Source organism: Lepisma saccharinum, chromosome 25 (assembly GCF_977018435.1).
Source record: "Lepisma saccharinum chromosome 25, izLepSacc3.1, whole genome shotgun sequence".
Classification (NCBI taxonomy): domain Eukaryota; kingdom Metazoa; phylum Arthropoda; class Insecta; order Zygentoma; family Lepismatidae; genus Lepisma; species Lepisma saccharinum.
Genome location: NC_139253.1, coordinates 1,614,003 through 1,626,775, shown reverse-complemented (window position 1 = coordinate 1,626,775; position 12,773 = coordinate 1,614,003). Strand labels below are relative to the sequence as shown.

The following is a 12,773-nucleotide window of genomic DNA, read 5'->3' as shown; positions in this document are numbered from 1 at the left end:
TACATAATATGTTTACTCATGAACATCACATCAACACGGAGATTTACTTATATTATTTCTTCTTGTTTTCAAGCTGCTAACTATGTTTTACAATACTCGGGTAGGAAAAGTCATGGTAAAGATCTTTTGGTAGTTGGGAACGTAAACATGTAGTGCCTATGTAAATTACACTTAAATAATATGGCAATGCTTGCAGTGCAGCACGAACGTAATAATGTAATTAAAAGAACAATAGGCAACATTACACCACAATAATCACTCAACAAATTAGCTTCGTTTCCAAGTCCTGGGTCTTAATCCCTCAGTAATCCTTCACTCTTACAAACACTCCTCGTATTTCATTTTTTTATTCTGCTTCGCGCGCGAGAACTTGGTTTTTCCAGTTTCACTTGGTCTAGCTGCGTGGTACTTGTTCATATGCTAGTTTTCACCTCACACGATACTCGTTACCGTACTTGATACAAGACTTTTGTTCCCACAAGGTATTGCAGATGACACGGACAATGTATGGTGATGGAGCATTATCAAGAACCCAGGTGCATGACTGGTATAATCGTTCAAAGGTGGACGCGAAAGCGTTGAGGATGAACCAAGATCAGGACACCCTTCAACGTCAAGGAATGACGACAATGTGGAGAAAGTTCCCAAGGACTGATCCACCATGAATTTGTCCCTGAAAACCAAACAACCGATCAGTGGTATTACAAGGAAGTGGTTGGTCGACTAAGAAACAGGATGAAGCGGGTTAGGAAGGACCTCTGTCATTCTGGCCAATGGTTTCTCCAACACGACAATGCTAAGCCTCATACCGCATTGTCTGTACAACAATACAATGCTAAGTATTCAGTAACCAATCACCCTCCATATTCTCCGGACTTATCGCCTGCTTATAGTTTCCTTTTCCCAAGCTTAAGATGGCTACGAAAGGGCGAAGATTTCACGACGTCGCGGACATTAAATGTTACTCGTATTTTGCGAACACTTACTGTCAACGACTATCAACAGTGTTTCCAAGACCTGTTCAAACGCTGGTCAAAGTGTATTGCCTCCTCTGGTGATTGCTTTGAAGGTGATAAAGTAATTTGAAGGTACTTCTTTTGGTTTCTATCCTAAAAGAAGAAAAAAGTTCGTTTTCTTTTTATGGACGAACCTTGTATTTAAGATGAAGTGTTCATGTATACCATTTGAACTATGTTTAAGCGTAATGTTATATATTTGCTTGTACATGCGTGTGTGTGCATATGTAAGGACGTGTATGTGTATGTGTGCCTGTATATAGGTTAGATTCCTATTCTGATATGTAATTTTTTTACTCCATTGACATTATTATATCGTAACTTCCACATTCAAAAATTGTGTAAACATGGTCAAGTGGAAGAAAAGAACCACAGCCTTAAATAAATAAATATATAAATAAACGATGAAACGTCACTCACCGATTGATAAGAATCACGGTTACTCTGTCAAATTTGATCAATTATAGTTGTAATTAATGATATTCATTGTAGTGTTCCCAAAGCTACTTTTTAAAAGTAATGACAGTAACAGGTATAGTTACTGATTTTTTTAAAAAATATCTCAGTGACAGTTCCTGTTACTTCAATAGTAACTGTGAATTACATTTAAATTTACTTTGTGCTGGTAATTTTATTTATGTTTCTGGTACATAATATAAAGTCTTCACATATCTATTTGATAAACAGCAAATAAATGATGGAACAACTAGTCAGTGGCGTGCCAAGAATTTTCGAATAATTTGTTCAGTAGTCAGCATTATTTTGCCATCGTTTCCTGACATTGACGTTATTTTTTATTAGGATTATTGGGTCAAATATGGAAGGTTATGACCCCACTAATCCTCCTTCGGCACGCCACTGCAACGAGTCAGCTTGAATGATCATTCGTCTTATTTCACTTATTAACCATAGACTTTCTTCTAACTCTGCTACTAATACTAATAAACCATGGCGGAACAGGGCTCACCTACCGACTGCAGGCCCCACTCCACCTGATTCTACTCACCCGAGATGGGCTGCAGCAATACAAGCCTTCCATTTCTTCCTACCATGAGCAAGATCTACCCAGTCTTTTCCATCCTTACCGATTTCCTTTAGGTCCGTTTCAACCTTATCCCTCCATCTTCGTCTTGGCCTTCCTACTGGTCTTTTACCATCAGCTTTCCCAACAAGAATCCTGTAAACTCTTCTTTCCTCTCCCATTCGTGCCACATAGCTTGCCCACCTAAGTCTTCTTGATTTAAGGATTCTAATAAGATCTGAAGATGAATAAAAATTATGTAGTTCTAAATTATGTAACCTTCTCCACTCACCTGTCCCCTCATCCCTTTTAGGTCCAAATATTTTTCTAATGGTCTTATTTTAAAATACTCTTAAGTTATGTTCCTCTTTCCTCTTTTAAAACATCGGTAAAATGTTATTATCCTGCGTTATGTATACAATACGTAGCTACCCGTCAAATTTATTTAAAGCCTTAACATAAACTTTACATGGGTTTATTGCTTATAAAGAAGAAAGCATCTCACATCAGGAATTGCGCTTTAGTGTAATCACTTTCGCGTGATCAGTTTCTCACATTGTTCCCTATCTGCATATTGCAACACTAGCACATAGATTTGGATTTCATTTCAATGGTTAAATTCACCCCTTTACCGTCGTTTCGTCATCACGAGGCAACAAGCGATTGGCCCAATCTCTATTTGTATGAATCTTGCTTACGACACTAAAGCTAATGCCATGAAAGTAGTCCAGTCAAGGTCACGCCGCCCACTTACAGTGTTGCCGATAAGCAACGAATAATCCTCACATAATACACCAGCGAAGACGAAATAAACCGCATACGTAGGACGCGGAATGTGTCGACTGCGCAGCTTAGAAGTAGTGTGGCAACCCTAGTGGGCCAGGGGTGTGGAGGAGGCAAAGGGAAGCTCTGACCTTGACTGAACTATTTTCGTGGAGAGAGCGATAGTGAATCACATTCATGGACGATTTTCCTTTTCTCCGCAGATTTCAAGTGCTACAAATGCGTACGGGGAAAGTGCGTGCATGTGTACAGTGCTTCGGGGGACTGCAAAAGGGCAGGGTTACTCACGGAAGACGAATGTTACGATGACTGTTGTAAGTACCTTGTAATTCCCTACGTGTAATGTTATTTACTGTAAAATTAACACCAGTGTTCATGTAATTTGCAATGCTCAGGAATTAGGTAAACCTTTTTACTGACGAATGCTTTATGTAGGGGAGACCTTGGGCAAAATGATTCTCATTATTTTTTGCGAAGTCTGTGAAAGGTCAAAATGCCGGAAAAGTGTTGCAACCGATACTTTCCTATACCGATACATTGGCATTGGTATCGGGTCAGCCCTAATATTGATGTAAAATAAAAAATACCGTTCTACATAATCTTCTTTTATTTTTCGAATTATCAATAGAAAATCTCGAGTTTTGAATTAGCTATTCTATGTGTTGTAAAATTAATATAAGTGCTTTCTGCTGTGTATGCCTTATGGGGTCTAGGAATTTTTCTTTCTCAGTTATTTAGAAAAATGTAGGTAAGGATGATATAATTCGACTCAATCTATATTTCGTCGCATGGGAACCAGAGGGATGTAACTCCAATTTATCAAATTTTCGGGAGAGTGGAAATTATGTACTCTTAGGAATATGTAAGTCAGTAAATTGGATATGCGTGACTCCACCTTACTTCCAAGGATTAGAAGTGAAGCTATGTCCATCTGACTCCAAATAGAGCTCTTCACAGGAGTTTTTTTTAAACCAAACCAGAAACACATGTTTGGAGTCACGTTCCTCTGTTTTCATACGACGATTTATCTTCGCTTTTCGCTAATCACAACGACGAGGATGATAAAAAGAACACCCATGTCCAGGCCGGGATTCCAACCCAGGACACCTGGCGTCTTACCTCACTGTCCTAACCACTCCGCCACGTAGGTTGGCATGTTCGACCTAATCAGAGGAGGGAGTCGCCAAATTGGTGAGGGGACGCCACGGAAGGCTGCATGCATGGACGCAGGTGGGAACCGACCCACTAAACATTTCTCCTGCCCCCCCCCAAAAATAATTGAAAAACATACACGCCTTAAGAAAGTATGCTTCGATAAATAAATACATTCTGGTCGTCATTTCTTGCATATTTCTCTTGTGAATGTCTTCGACACTAGAAATGTTTACAAATTTTCCTTCCATAAGAAGCTTCACACAGGCGTTACAATACTTACCGAATGAGGTTACGAAAATCGTAGCAAATATTCTGATACTTGACAGCTGTTAGGTTAATTAATTGCAACTTTCTTTTCTTCGTTGATCCAGATAAGATTTCCGGTTTCCTTAAAACATAAGAATTCCTTCCAATCTATAAATATTATAAAGAAGAGTTAAGCCACGTAATAATTTCTGAAAATACTCATGAAGACGGAAGATCAGGACATACACAAAACAAATGTGACACCTTACAATTGAAATATGTGATTTGGTGACAAAGTTGTAAATGATTCATTTTTTCTTTATCCAGTTCCATCTTCAAGATCAGGTATGTGTGTTTTTATGATATTCAGCTTATGAAGTATAATACATGTAGATTCTACCCGGTGGTTCAGTCGGTAAGACAAGTTGGAGACCTGGGTTCGATTCCCGAGATGGGTGACTTCAGGTGTAAATGTTTCCTACAATAAAGTGGCTCTGGAACTCACCCAGCTTCTAATATTGTTTTTATAGTGTTTCATTCTCGAAATTTATTTTATGTAACAAATTTCACCTTCTTTTCGGAGATATCTATAATTTTAGATAATTTTCTAATAGTGTCCTATTGGCAAGTCTTACAGAATGAAGGTATTATATGCAATGCCACAGGTACATTGTAGCCTCCAAGTTTTTGGAAGAGGATACACTAGTTCTCTAAAACCCTCAATCCCAATTGTACCCCTTGTACACCACTAAAAAAATTGACCAAAAATACCGCAGTTTAAGAAGAATTAATTTTTAGTAGCTAAACGGAAAAGAAGTATATTTTGACTAAATTATCTCCCTATTAAAAAGAATTGAGGCCACCGTGATCTTAATGTGTGATACTAGTTACCCCACTTGATTTCTGCTCTAAGAAAACGTTTTTGAGTGAAAACGATGGAATGAAACTTGAAACTTTGTCTGTTACGAAATTGTATTTGCATTTAAAACCTGTTAAAAATTATCTTGAAAATCGCCATATTTTGTATAATAGAAAATTTAAAACTATTCTGTGAATATTGATTTTTATATTGGCAGTACGAAATTACGCAAATTTTACCTTAAAAATGTAGAACTCTGTGGCCATTTTAACACCGAAATGGCTGTTCTGGAAGAAAGCACTAAGTGAAAATGAACAATTTTTCAGCAGACAGTTTTCTTTATGTTTATTCCTTTAATAGCAAACATCACAAACATAATGTACACCCAACGGCGTAAGAAACAATAGGTGAATTGTCCACCACCATTTTCATTCGGTCTGAATTACACAGTGTGATGACAATGAATTGAAATAAAGACGTGAATTAGCAGAGAATAATGAAAATAGCGTTGGACAATTTGCTTACCATTATCTTTGCCGTTGACTGTACATGATGAATCATCACTGTTTAGGATCTTTACACATTCCCACTATAAAATGACACTTATAATATTTTCTTTAATTAATTCAGTGTGACTTGGATAGAAGCAACAGAAAATGGCAGTTTGTGACTTATGTGGCTTTTCCAGAATATATACTGTATATTGTAAACGGTAGGGCAAGAGTGACGTAAACCACGATCCTTGCTCAGAGCCGATACACGTCAGCTCAACCTTGACAGCAAGTTGCACTGACTCGGGATTCACGCTACTCCGAGTATAAAAGGCAAAGTTGAACGTCTCAGGTCTCCCCTTTTATCGCTCTTTCATCGGTAGTGATTGAGTAGTGAACGATATCAACCTGCAGCCGATGTAGTGGAACCAAAGCTAGAGCAAGGTGAGTGAACGGTCAAATTGCCTTTCCGATCTCTAAAATACCTTTCATTCATACTTGTGGATTGTTAAATGTGTGGAATGAAACTTTGGCCATTTTCATAACAAACCACTCTTCCGATACGGTCTTTAGCATCCCTTGATAATAATGGCACCAGCTTATATAGGCTTGTGGGGTCCAATAAACTTGTCGTATTATTTGTTATCGTGATTCGTGGTGCAGTAAATAACAGATTTACAAGAAATGACGATGTATTGTTGCTGTGCTTGTATATCATGATACAGAGAAGGGAGGAGATATGATATTTCTTTGTGAAGTTATAACTGAAGCGAATGAGCCGATCCAATGTTCTTGAAAGTTGATGCCTCTGGGTGCGAGCAAAGCTGGAGGCTGGAACCGAACCCATTCTCTACGCCTCTAGCTAGGAACGATGTCCGGGGGAGACGATATTATTGAAAGTTTAACGTTGCAATCCACCAAATAAAAAAAACACTCCTGCGCCACTGATTGCATACAATGCACCAACGTAATACAAATTATTTCGTTACATAAGCACTAGCAGTTTCGCAGCAATGCTTGAATTCAGACACAGTAAGGTATAGAGTTGTTTCGTAATACAAAATTTCACTAATTACCCCATTAACTGCGTTGGAGCTATATATAGACTCTCTAAGAATGGGTCATTTTGCGGAGCGTCTATATATGGACTGTATTTCTAAATTAACGTTTCTTTTCATTTTTTATAGGAACCAGTTTTCGTGCTATTATTAGTATATGTGCGTTCTTGGCCATCAAACAATCCGTTATTGATGCTTTGACGATTCCTGAATTTTTTTTTTTTTTTTGCAATATGGAGTTAGAGCAGGGGTGGTCTAGTAGGGTGTCTGACTTCCATGTGGGGGACACTGGTTCGATTCCTGGTGTGGGTGTTTTGAGATAGAAATTTTACCGGCCTTCTCGCTGCATAAACCGACTGTGGGGCCCACCCAGCCTCAAATAAATGCTTACCTGGGGGTAACCGTGGAAGGTAAAGGCAACCGGAGCGTAGTGCTGATCACATCGTCTTCAAATTGGCCTGGATCGAGAATATGTGGTGGAGCACAACCCCAAATCTCCTAAATGTGCCATCATAGCATGGTGCTGTATGCAAGGGGAACTTTACATTTTACCTTATTAATATGGAATGTTTATTTGCGGCAGAGTCTATTTATAAATTGTTTTACTTAGCTTCATTTTGCGGGAAGTCCTTTTTTAGTTAAATTTTTACATAATTTACGATGAAACGAATTTGCGGTTGCTTCAATATATCTCTGATTTCTTTCTGGACGCACTTCCCTTCAACGTCGACGCACGGGAGGAGTTCCGACGTGCTAAGTCAGAATGCCATTATGGAGTTATTGATCACTTTCTACTTTTCAATTTTGTCTTAACTTCATAGTTTACCAGTAGACGTTTAATTAATCATTATTTTATAAAAAAATAATCAGTTGATTTTAGTAATTTAACCACCCTTGGAAAAATCTCTGAAATTTGTACTGAGACTTACAAATAATAAGTATTTTTTTTTCTTTAAGCCACAATAGAAGGATCTAGTAACGGTAAGTGAAGCTCAAGTTGGTAGTAACATTCATTTGCGACACCGGACAGTGAATACTAGAGACAAGAGGTCCATTCTTTAATATTGGGAACATAGCAAGCTGTTGGTTAGCCATCCAGTTAGTTGTTCTGAAGCACTAGTAATGGTTTTCTCTCCCCTTCTTGTTACTCTCATGTTTCCGGTATTTTTTATACTGTTATGTGCCGGCCTCAGTGGCGGAGTGGTTAGAATAGCGGGCTACGACGCCCGCGGTCCTGGGTTCGCATCCCGGCATGGGCATGGTTATTCTTTGCGAGTGTTACTTCATCAGTTTAATTATATCGTCACTCCTTTTCATCTTTGCGATTAGCCAAAAAGTAGCATTAATGGTAAGATAAATGAAATCAATCAATCAATCTAAACTGCCACTTTTATGCATAAGCCACTGGCTACAACTTATCTGAGGCAAAAGTACCGAATCACCAAAGGTTGGGGAGCTGCAAGTTGTAGCAATTTCAAATTAATATATTGTATTTATTATATCTACTTCTGCGATTCACTGATTCATTATTCGGGTCATTAGTTGGCTTTTCTCTTTGCTGTCACTTTTATTCTATTGCCAAAGAAATTTACAAAGTCTTTTAAAGTTAATATGATGTAAGTATAACGAACTAATCCTCATGCATCCCTAAGCTCGAAAATTTATCACCATAGGAATAACTCTTCCAACCTACCCATATCCTGGTCAAAATCAACCCAATCTAACAAATAATACAGAATACAGTTGCTATTTAATACGTATTATGTTCTACTCATCTCATTACAGTCCTCATTAAAATATTTTTTTATATGAAATCGGTCTAATTGTGAAGTACTTTCAAGAGGGTTAAGTACCATATTCTTGACTTATCTTGTAGGGAACAACATAATAGTAATAATATTGCCATTTATGATGTGTATTTGTGCATATTTCTAATTTGATGCATTTAGAGTTTGCTTGAGGATGTAGCTGATATATACAAGTACATTCTGCACCAGCTAACCCTATAATTTTCTGTATGTGGTAGTGTCACATACTGATTCATGGTGTCCGTGACTGTACAATTCGTTTAATATTATTTATATCTATTTATTAACGATTGATGAACAAGTGATGCTTTATCTCCGAAATATATACGTCATGCGTTTCTGTTGTCTCATTTGAAAGAGTGCCATGAGATTAACAATATAATACAAACAGTACAATTTAGAGTAAATGAATTCAAATAATTGTATGACACAGTTATGACTCACTAAGATCAAACTAAAAGATCCACGCGCTTGTTAGATTAATTTGACTGTTGTTAGTACAAATTTGTTGCTTAACAACTCTTAAAGGTCGAAACACACGGAACTGGATTTCGAGTAGGAACGCCCTAGTTGGTGCTGGACTGGATGGAAATGATAGCTGTTAGACTGATTTTGACGACTAGACCGTGTTCTAATTGCAACTGTCTTCTCTCATAGAATCTGCGGTAACAGTCAATCAGAGCGAAAGTTTGTCCATGTGAGATAATCTGTGTGTTTGGCAAGGTAAAGAGCTTTATTTGGTATGTGGTTTTCGAGTGATGGTTGTCTTTGTTCGATACTCGATGAACAGAGATGAGGTTCATTCGTGTTCGTTAATATTTAAGAATTTATCCAAAGCGATGAGATTTGTACACGGCAAATGTGATTATACTGCTTTCACTTCCAAACTGCGCTTCAAGGTCACGGCATCGTCTCCCCACGCAGTCGTCTGTTCCCCTCCGAACGATCACAAGTTGTTGCTTTGTCTCCCTGTTCATTGGGTGCTGCACGGGGAATGCATAGGAGTGGGAGTAAGGAAGAGGGAAGCGCGGAGCTGGGTGGATGTCCTTGAACCGCACATTCCAAATGAAAAAATATAGCCGATAACGAAAATCCTTATTATTATATTATAACCAGTGTATTACATGTTTACATAGGCGTGCGCACAGGTGGACAAGGGGGGGAGGCAATTGCCACCCCAAATCATGGACGTTGCAGATTTACAGGGAAGCAAGTTATTTTTCCATGGAGCATATCACATGATAGTAGTGTTCCTTCCTCAAAAAACACCACTCGAATTTGAGATTATAGCATTCCTTCATCAATATTATAATAATAAATGTAAATTCAGTGCTTTAATTGGGGGGGTGCGAAGGCATGGTATCCATCAGCTAGCAAAATTTTCGCAAAGTATCCCCCCATTGGCTCATTCTAAAAATGTAAAATTATAGAAGCAGTTCCCCAGCTAATCCCAAGTCTCAACCAACCATCCCCCCGGAAATATTTTTCACTGCATCACTGTGTAAATTACTGTGACTGAAATCAAATAATACGTGTGAATTATATACTTTAGATTGACATTTGTATTCTAAGAGGGAGGTGTGGCCATCTTTGTCCACCCTCCGCCAACATTTAGACGTTCATGCTCCTATATTAATATACTTTCATGTGGAAATGTAATGTAGACGAATCATATCACAATAATGAAACGATATTATACTGTTAACGAAAATGAAATATTTTGAAGTCGATTTATTCGTCAAGCTTTATTCCTCAGTTATGTTGCCTCTATGTTGCTGCATTTAATATAGTGTTTATATATATACACATACATACATACATATTTATATACAAACCCATAATTGCAATATACAATACAACTAAAACCGTGAGATGAAATGAAGTTTCACTGGCTCTGGCCCCCACCTAATCAGAGGGTCTGCACACGCCTATTCATGTTTAACGTCTTTAGTTGAATAAAATATTTTTTCTCAACGAATCTTGCGAATCTCATGCATGAATGCCCGAGTTCATTAGGAAGCTTGTTGAGTATATCTTGATTACCATATTTTTCTTTCTAGAAAATGTTTTTCTTTTAATTCTTTTATTTTTCATTTTTAATAATAACAAAAATGTCTGTTCTCGTACGACGCTCTTCCCAAAGTCAGTCTTCCATCGTCTTAGCTTGTCTGTTCTGCGCAATGAATTTTGGGAACAAAAGTCTACCAACAAGTACGGTAACGAGTATCGTGTGAGGAGGAAACTAGCAGGTGAGCCAATACCACGCAACTAGACCAAGTCCAACTAAAAAATCCAGCAGGAGATCTAGCCTCGTGTGATCAGGCAAAAATTGAGAAGTTTAAGTAAGGAAAGGTGTCCTAGAAAACTACTTTCTTAAATTGAAAGGGTCCATGAGAATCAGAGATGAAATTCATGAAGAATGAAACACGTGCAGCACTGCATGTAAAAAATGCTTGTGGTCTTGGTTTCAGGTACTAACTGTTATCGCTGCACTCAAAATGGTAAATGACAGCGGTTCTATACTACATGGTATGAATGTCGTGGCAAATGATTATTTATATACAGAGGAGATTGTTTAGCAAATTGTGGGAGTAATTACATTTTTTCGTCAAAGGTGTACTTTTTTGGCGTTAATTATTCACAATAAACTTGGCATCTTAAATGAACAGTATTCCTTGTTTGTTTTTGTATGATTAGAGTTGATATGCGGAGTGCTTGCACGGATTCGAATCCCAACCTAGGCGTGGGTTTTCTTTATAAGTGCCCGTTCATCAATTTCATCATGGCATCTGGCAAAAGTGCCAGAAAAGCGAACGAAAATGAATCAAATCAATCAATCAATCGATTCGAGATACGACGATGTTTCTTCTGTACATAATATGTTTACTCATGAACATCACATCAACACGGAGATTTACTTATAGCCTATTATTTCTTCTTGTTTTCAAGCTGCTAACTATGTTTTACAATACTCGGGTAGGAAAAGTCATGGTAAAGATCTTTTGGTAGTTGGGAATGTAAACATGTAGTGCCTATGTAAATTACACTTAAATAATATGGCAATGCTTGCAGTGCAGCACGAAGGTAATAATGTAATTAAAAGAACAATAGGCAACATTACACCACAATAATCACTCAACAAATTAGCTTCGTTTCAAAGTCCTGGGTCTTAATCCCCCAGTAATCCTGCACTATTACAAACACCCCTCATATTTCATTTTTTTTTATTCTGCTTCGCGCGCGAGAACTTGGATTTTCCAGTTGCACATGGTCTAGGTGCGTGGTACTTGTTCATATGCTAGTTTTCACCTCACACGGTCGTTACCGTACTTGTTACAAGACTTTTGTTTCCACAAGGTATTGCAGATGACACGGACAATGTATGGTGATGGAGCATTATCAAGAACCCAGGTGTATGACTGGTACAATAGTTCAAAGGTGGAAGTGAAAGTGTTGAGGATGAACCAAGATCAGGACACCCTTCAACGTCAAGGAATGACGATAATGTGGAGAAAGTTCCCAAGGACTGGTCCACCATGAATTTGTCCCTGAAAACCAAACAAGCGATCAGTGGTATTACAAGGAAGTGCTTGGTCGACTAAGAAACAGGATGAAGCGGGTTAGGAAGGACCTCTGTCATTCTGGCCAATGGTTTCTCCTACACGACAATGCTAGGCCTCCTACCGCATTGTCTGTACAACAATACAATGCTAAGCATTCAGTAACCAATCACCCTCCATATTCTCCGGACTTATCGCCTGCTTATAGTTTCCTTTTCCCAAGCTTAAGATGGCTACGAAAGGGCGAAGATTTCACGACGTCGCGGACATTAAATGTTACTCGTATTTTGCGAACACTTACTGTCAACGACTATCAACAGTGTTTCCAAGACCTGTTCAAACGCTGGTCAAAGTGTATTGCCTCCTCTGGTGATTGCTTTGAAGGTGATAAAGTAATTTGAAGGTAATTCTTTTGTTTTCTATTCTAAAAGAAGAAAAAAGTTCGTTTTGTTTATGGACGAACCTTGTATTTAAGATGAATTGTTCATGTATACCATTTGAACTATGTTTAAGCGTAATGTTATATATTTGCTTGTACATGCGCGTGTGTGCATATGTAAGGACGTGTATGTGTATGTGTGCCTGTATATAGGTTAGATTCCTATTCTGATATGTAATTTTTTTACTCCATTGACATTATTATATCGTAACTTCCACATTCAAAAATTGTGTAAACATGGTCAAGTGGAAGAAAAAGAACCACAGCCTTAAATAAATATATATATAAATAAACGATGAAACGTCACTCACCGATTGATAAGAATCACGGTTACTCT

General features: G+C 38.0%; 1 protein-coding gene across 9 annotated transcripts in view; it reads left to right on the top strand.

Moving 5' to 3' along the window:
• The window catches only part of LOC145978876 (uncharacterized), a 164,433-nt gene that overhangs the window by 143,772 nt on the left and 7,888 nt on the right, over nt 1-12,773 (top strand). For all 9 annotated transcript variants that reach the window (XM_083111783.1, XM_083111784.1, XM_083111786.1 and 6 more), the window contains 3 exons: nt 3,024-3,134; nt 4,549-4,566; nt 7,587-7,610. In XM_083111783.1, coding sequence (XP_082967909.1) covers nt 3,024-3,134; nt 4,549-4,566; nt 7,587-7,610 — 153 coding nt within the window. The remainder of the gene's footprint in view (nt 1-3,023; nt 3,135-4,548; nt 4,567-7,586; nt 7,611-12,773) is intronic.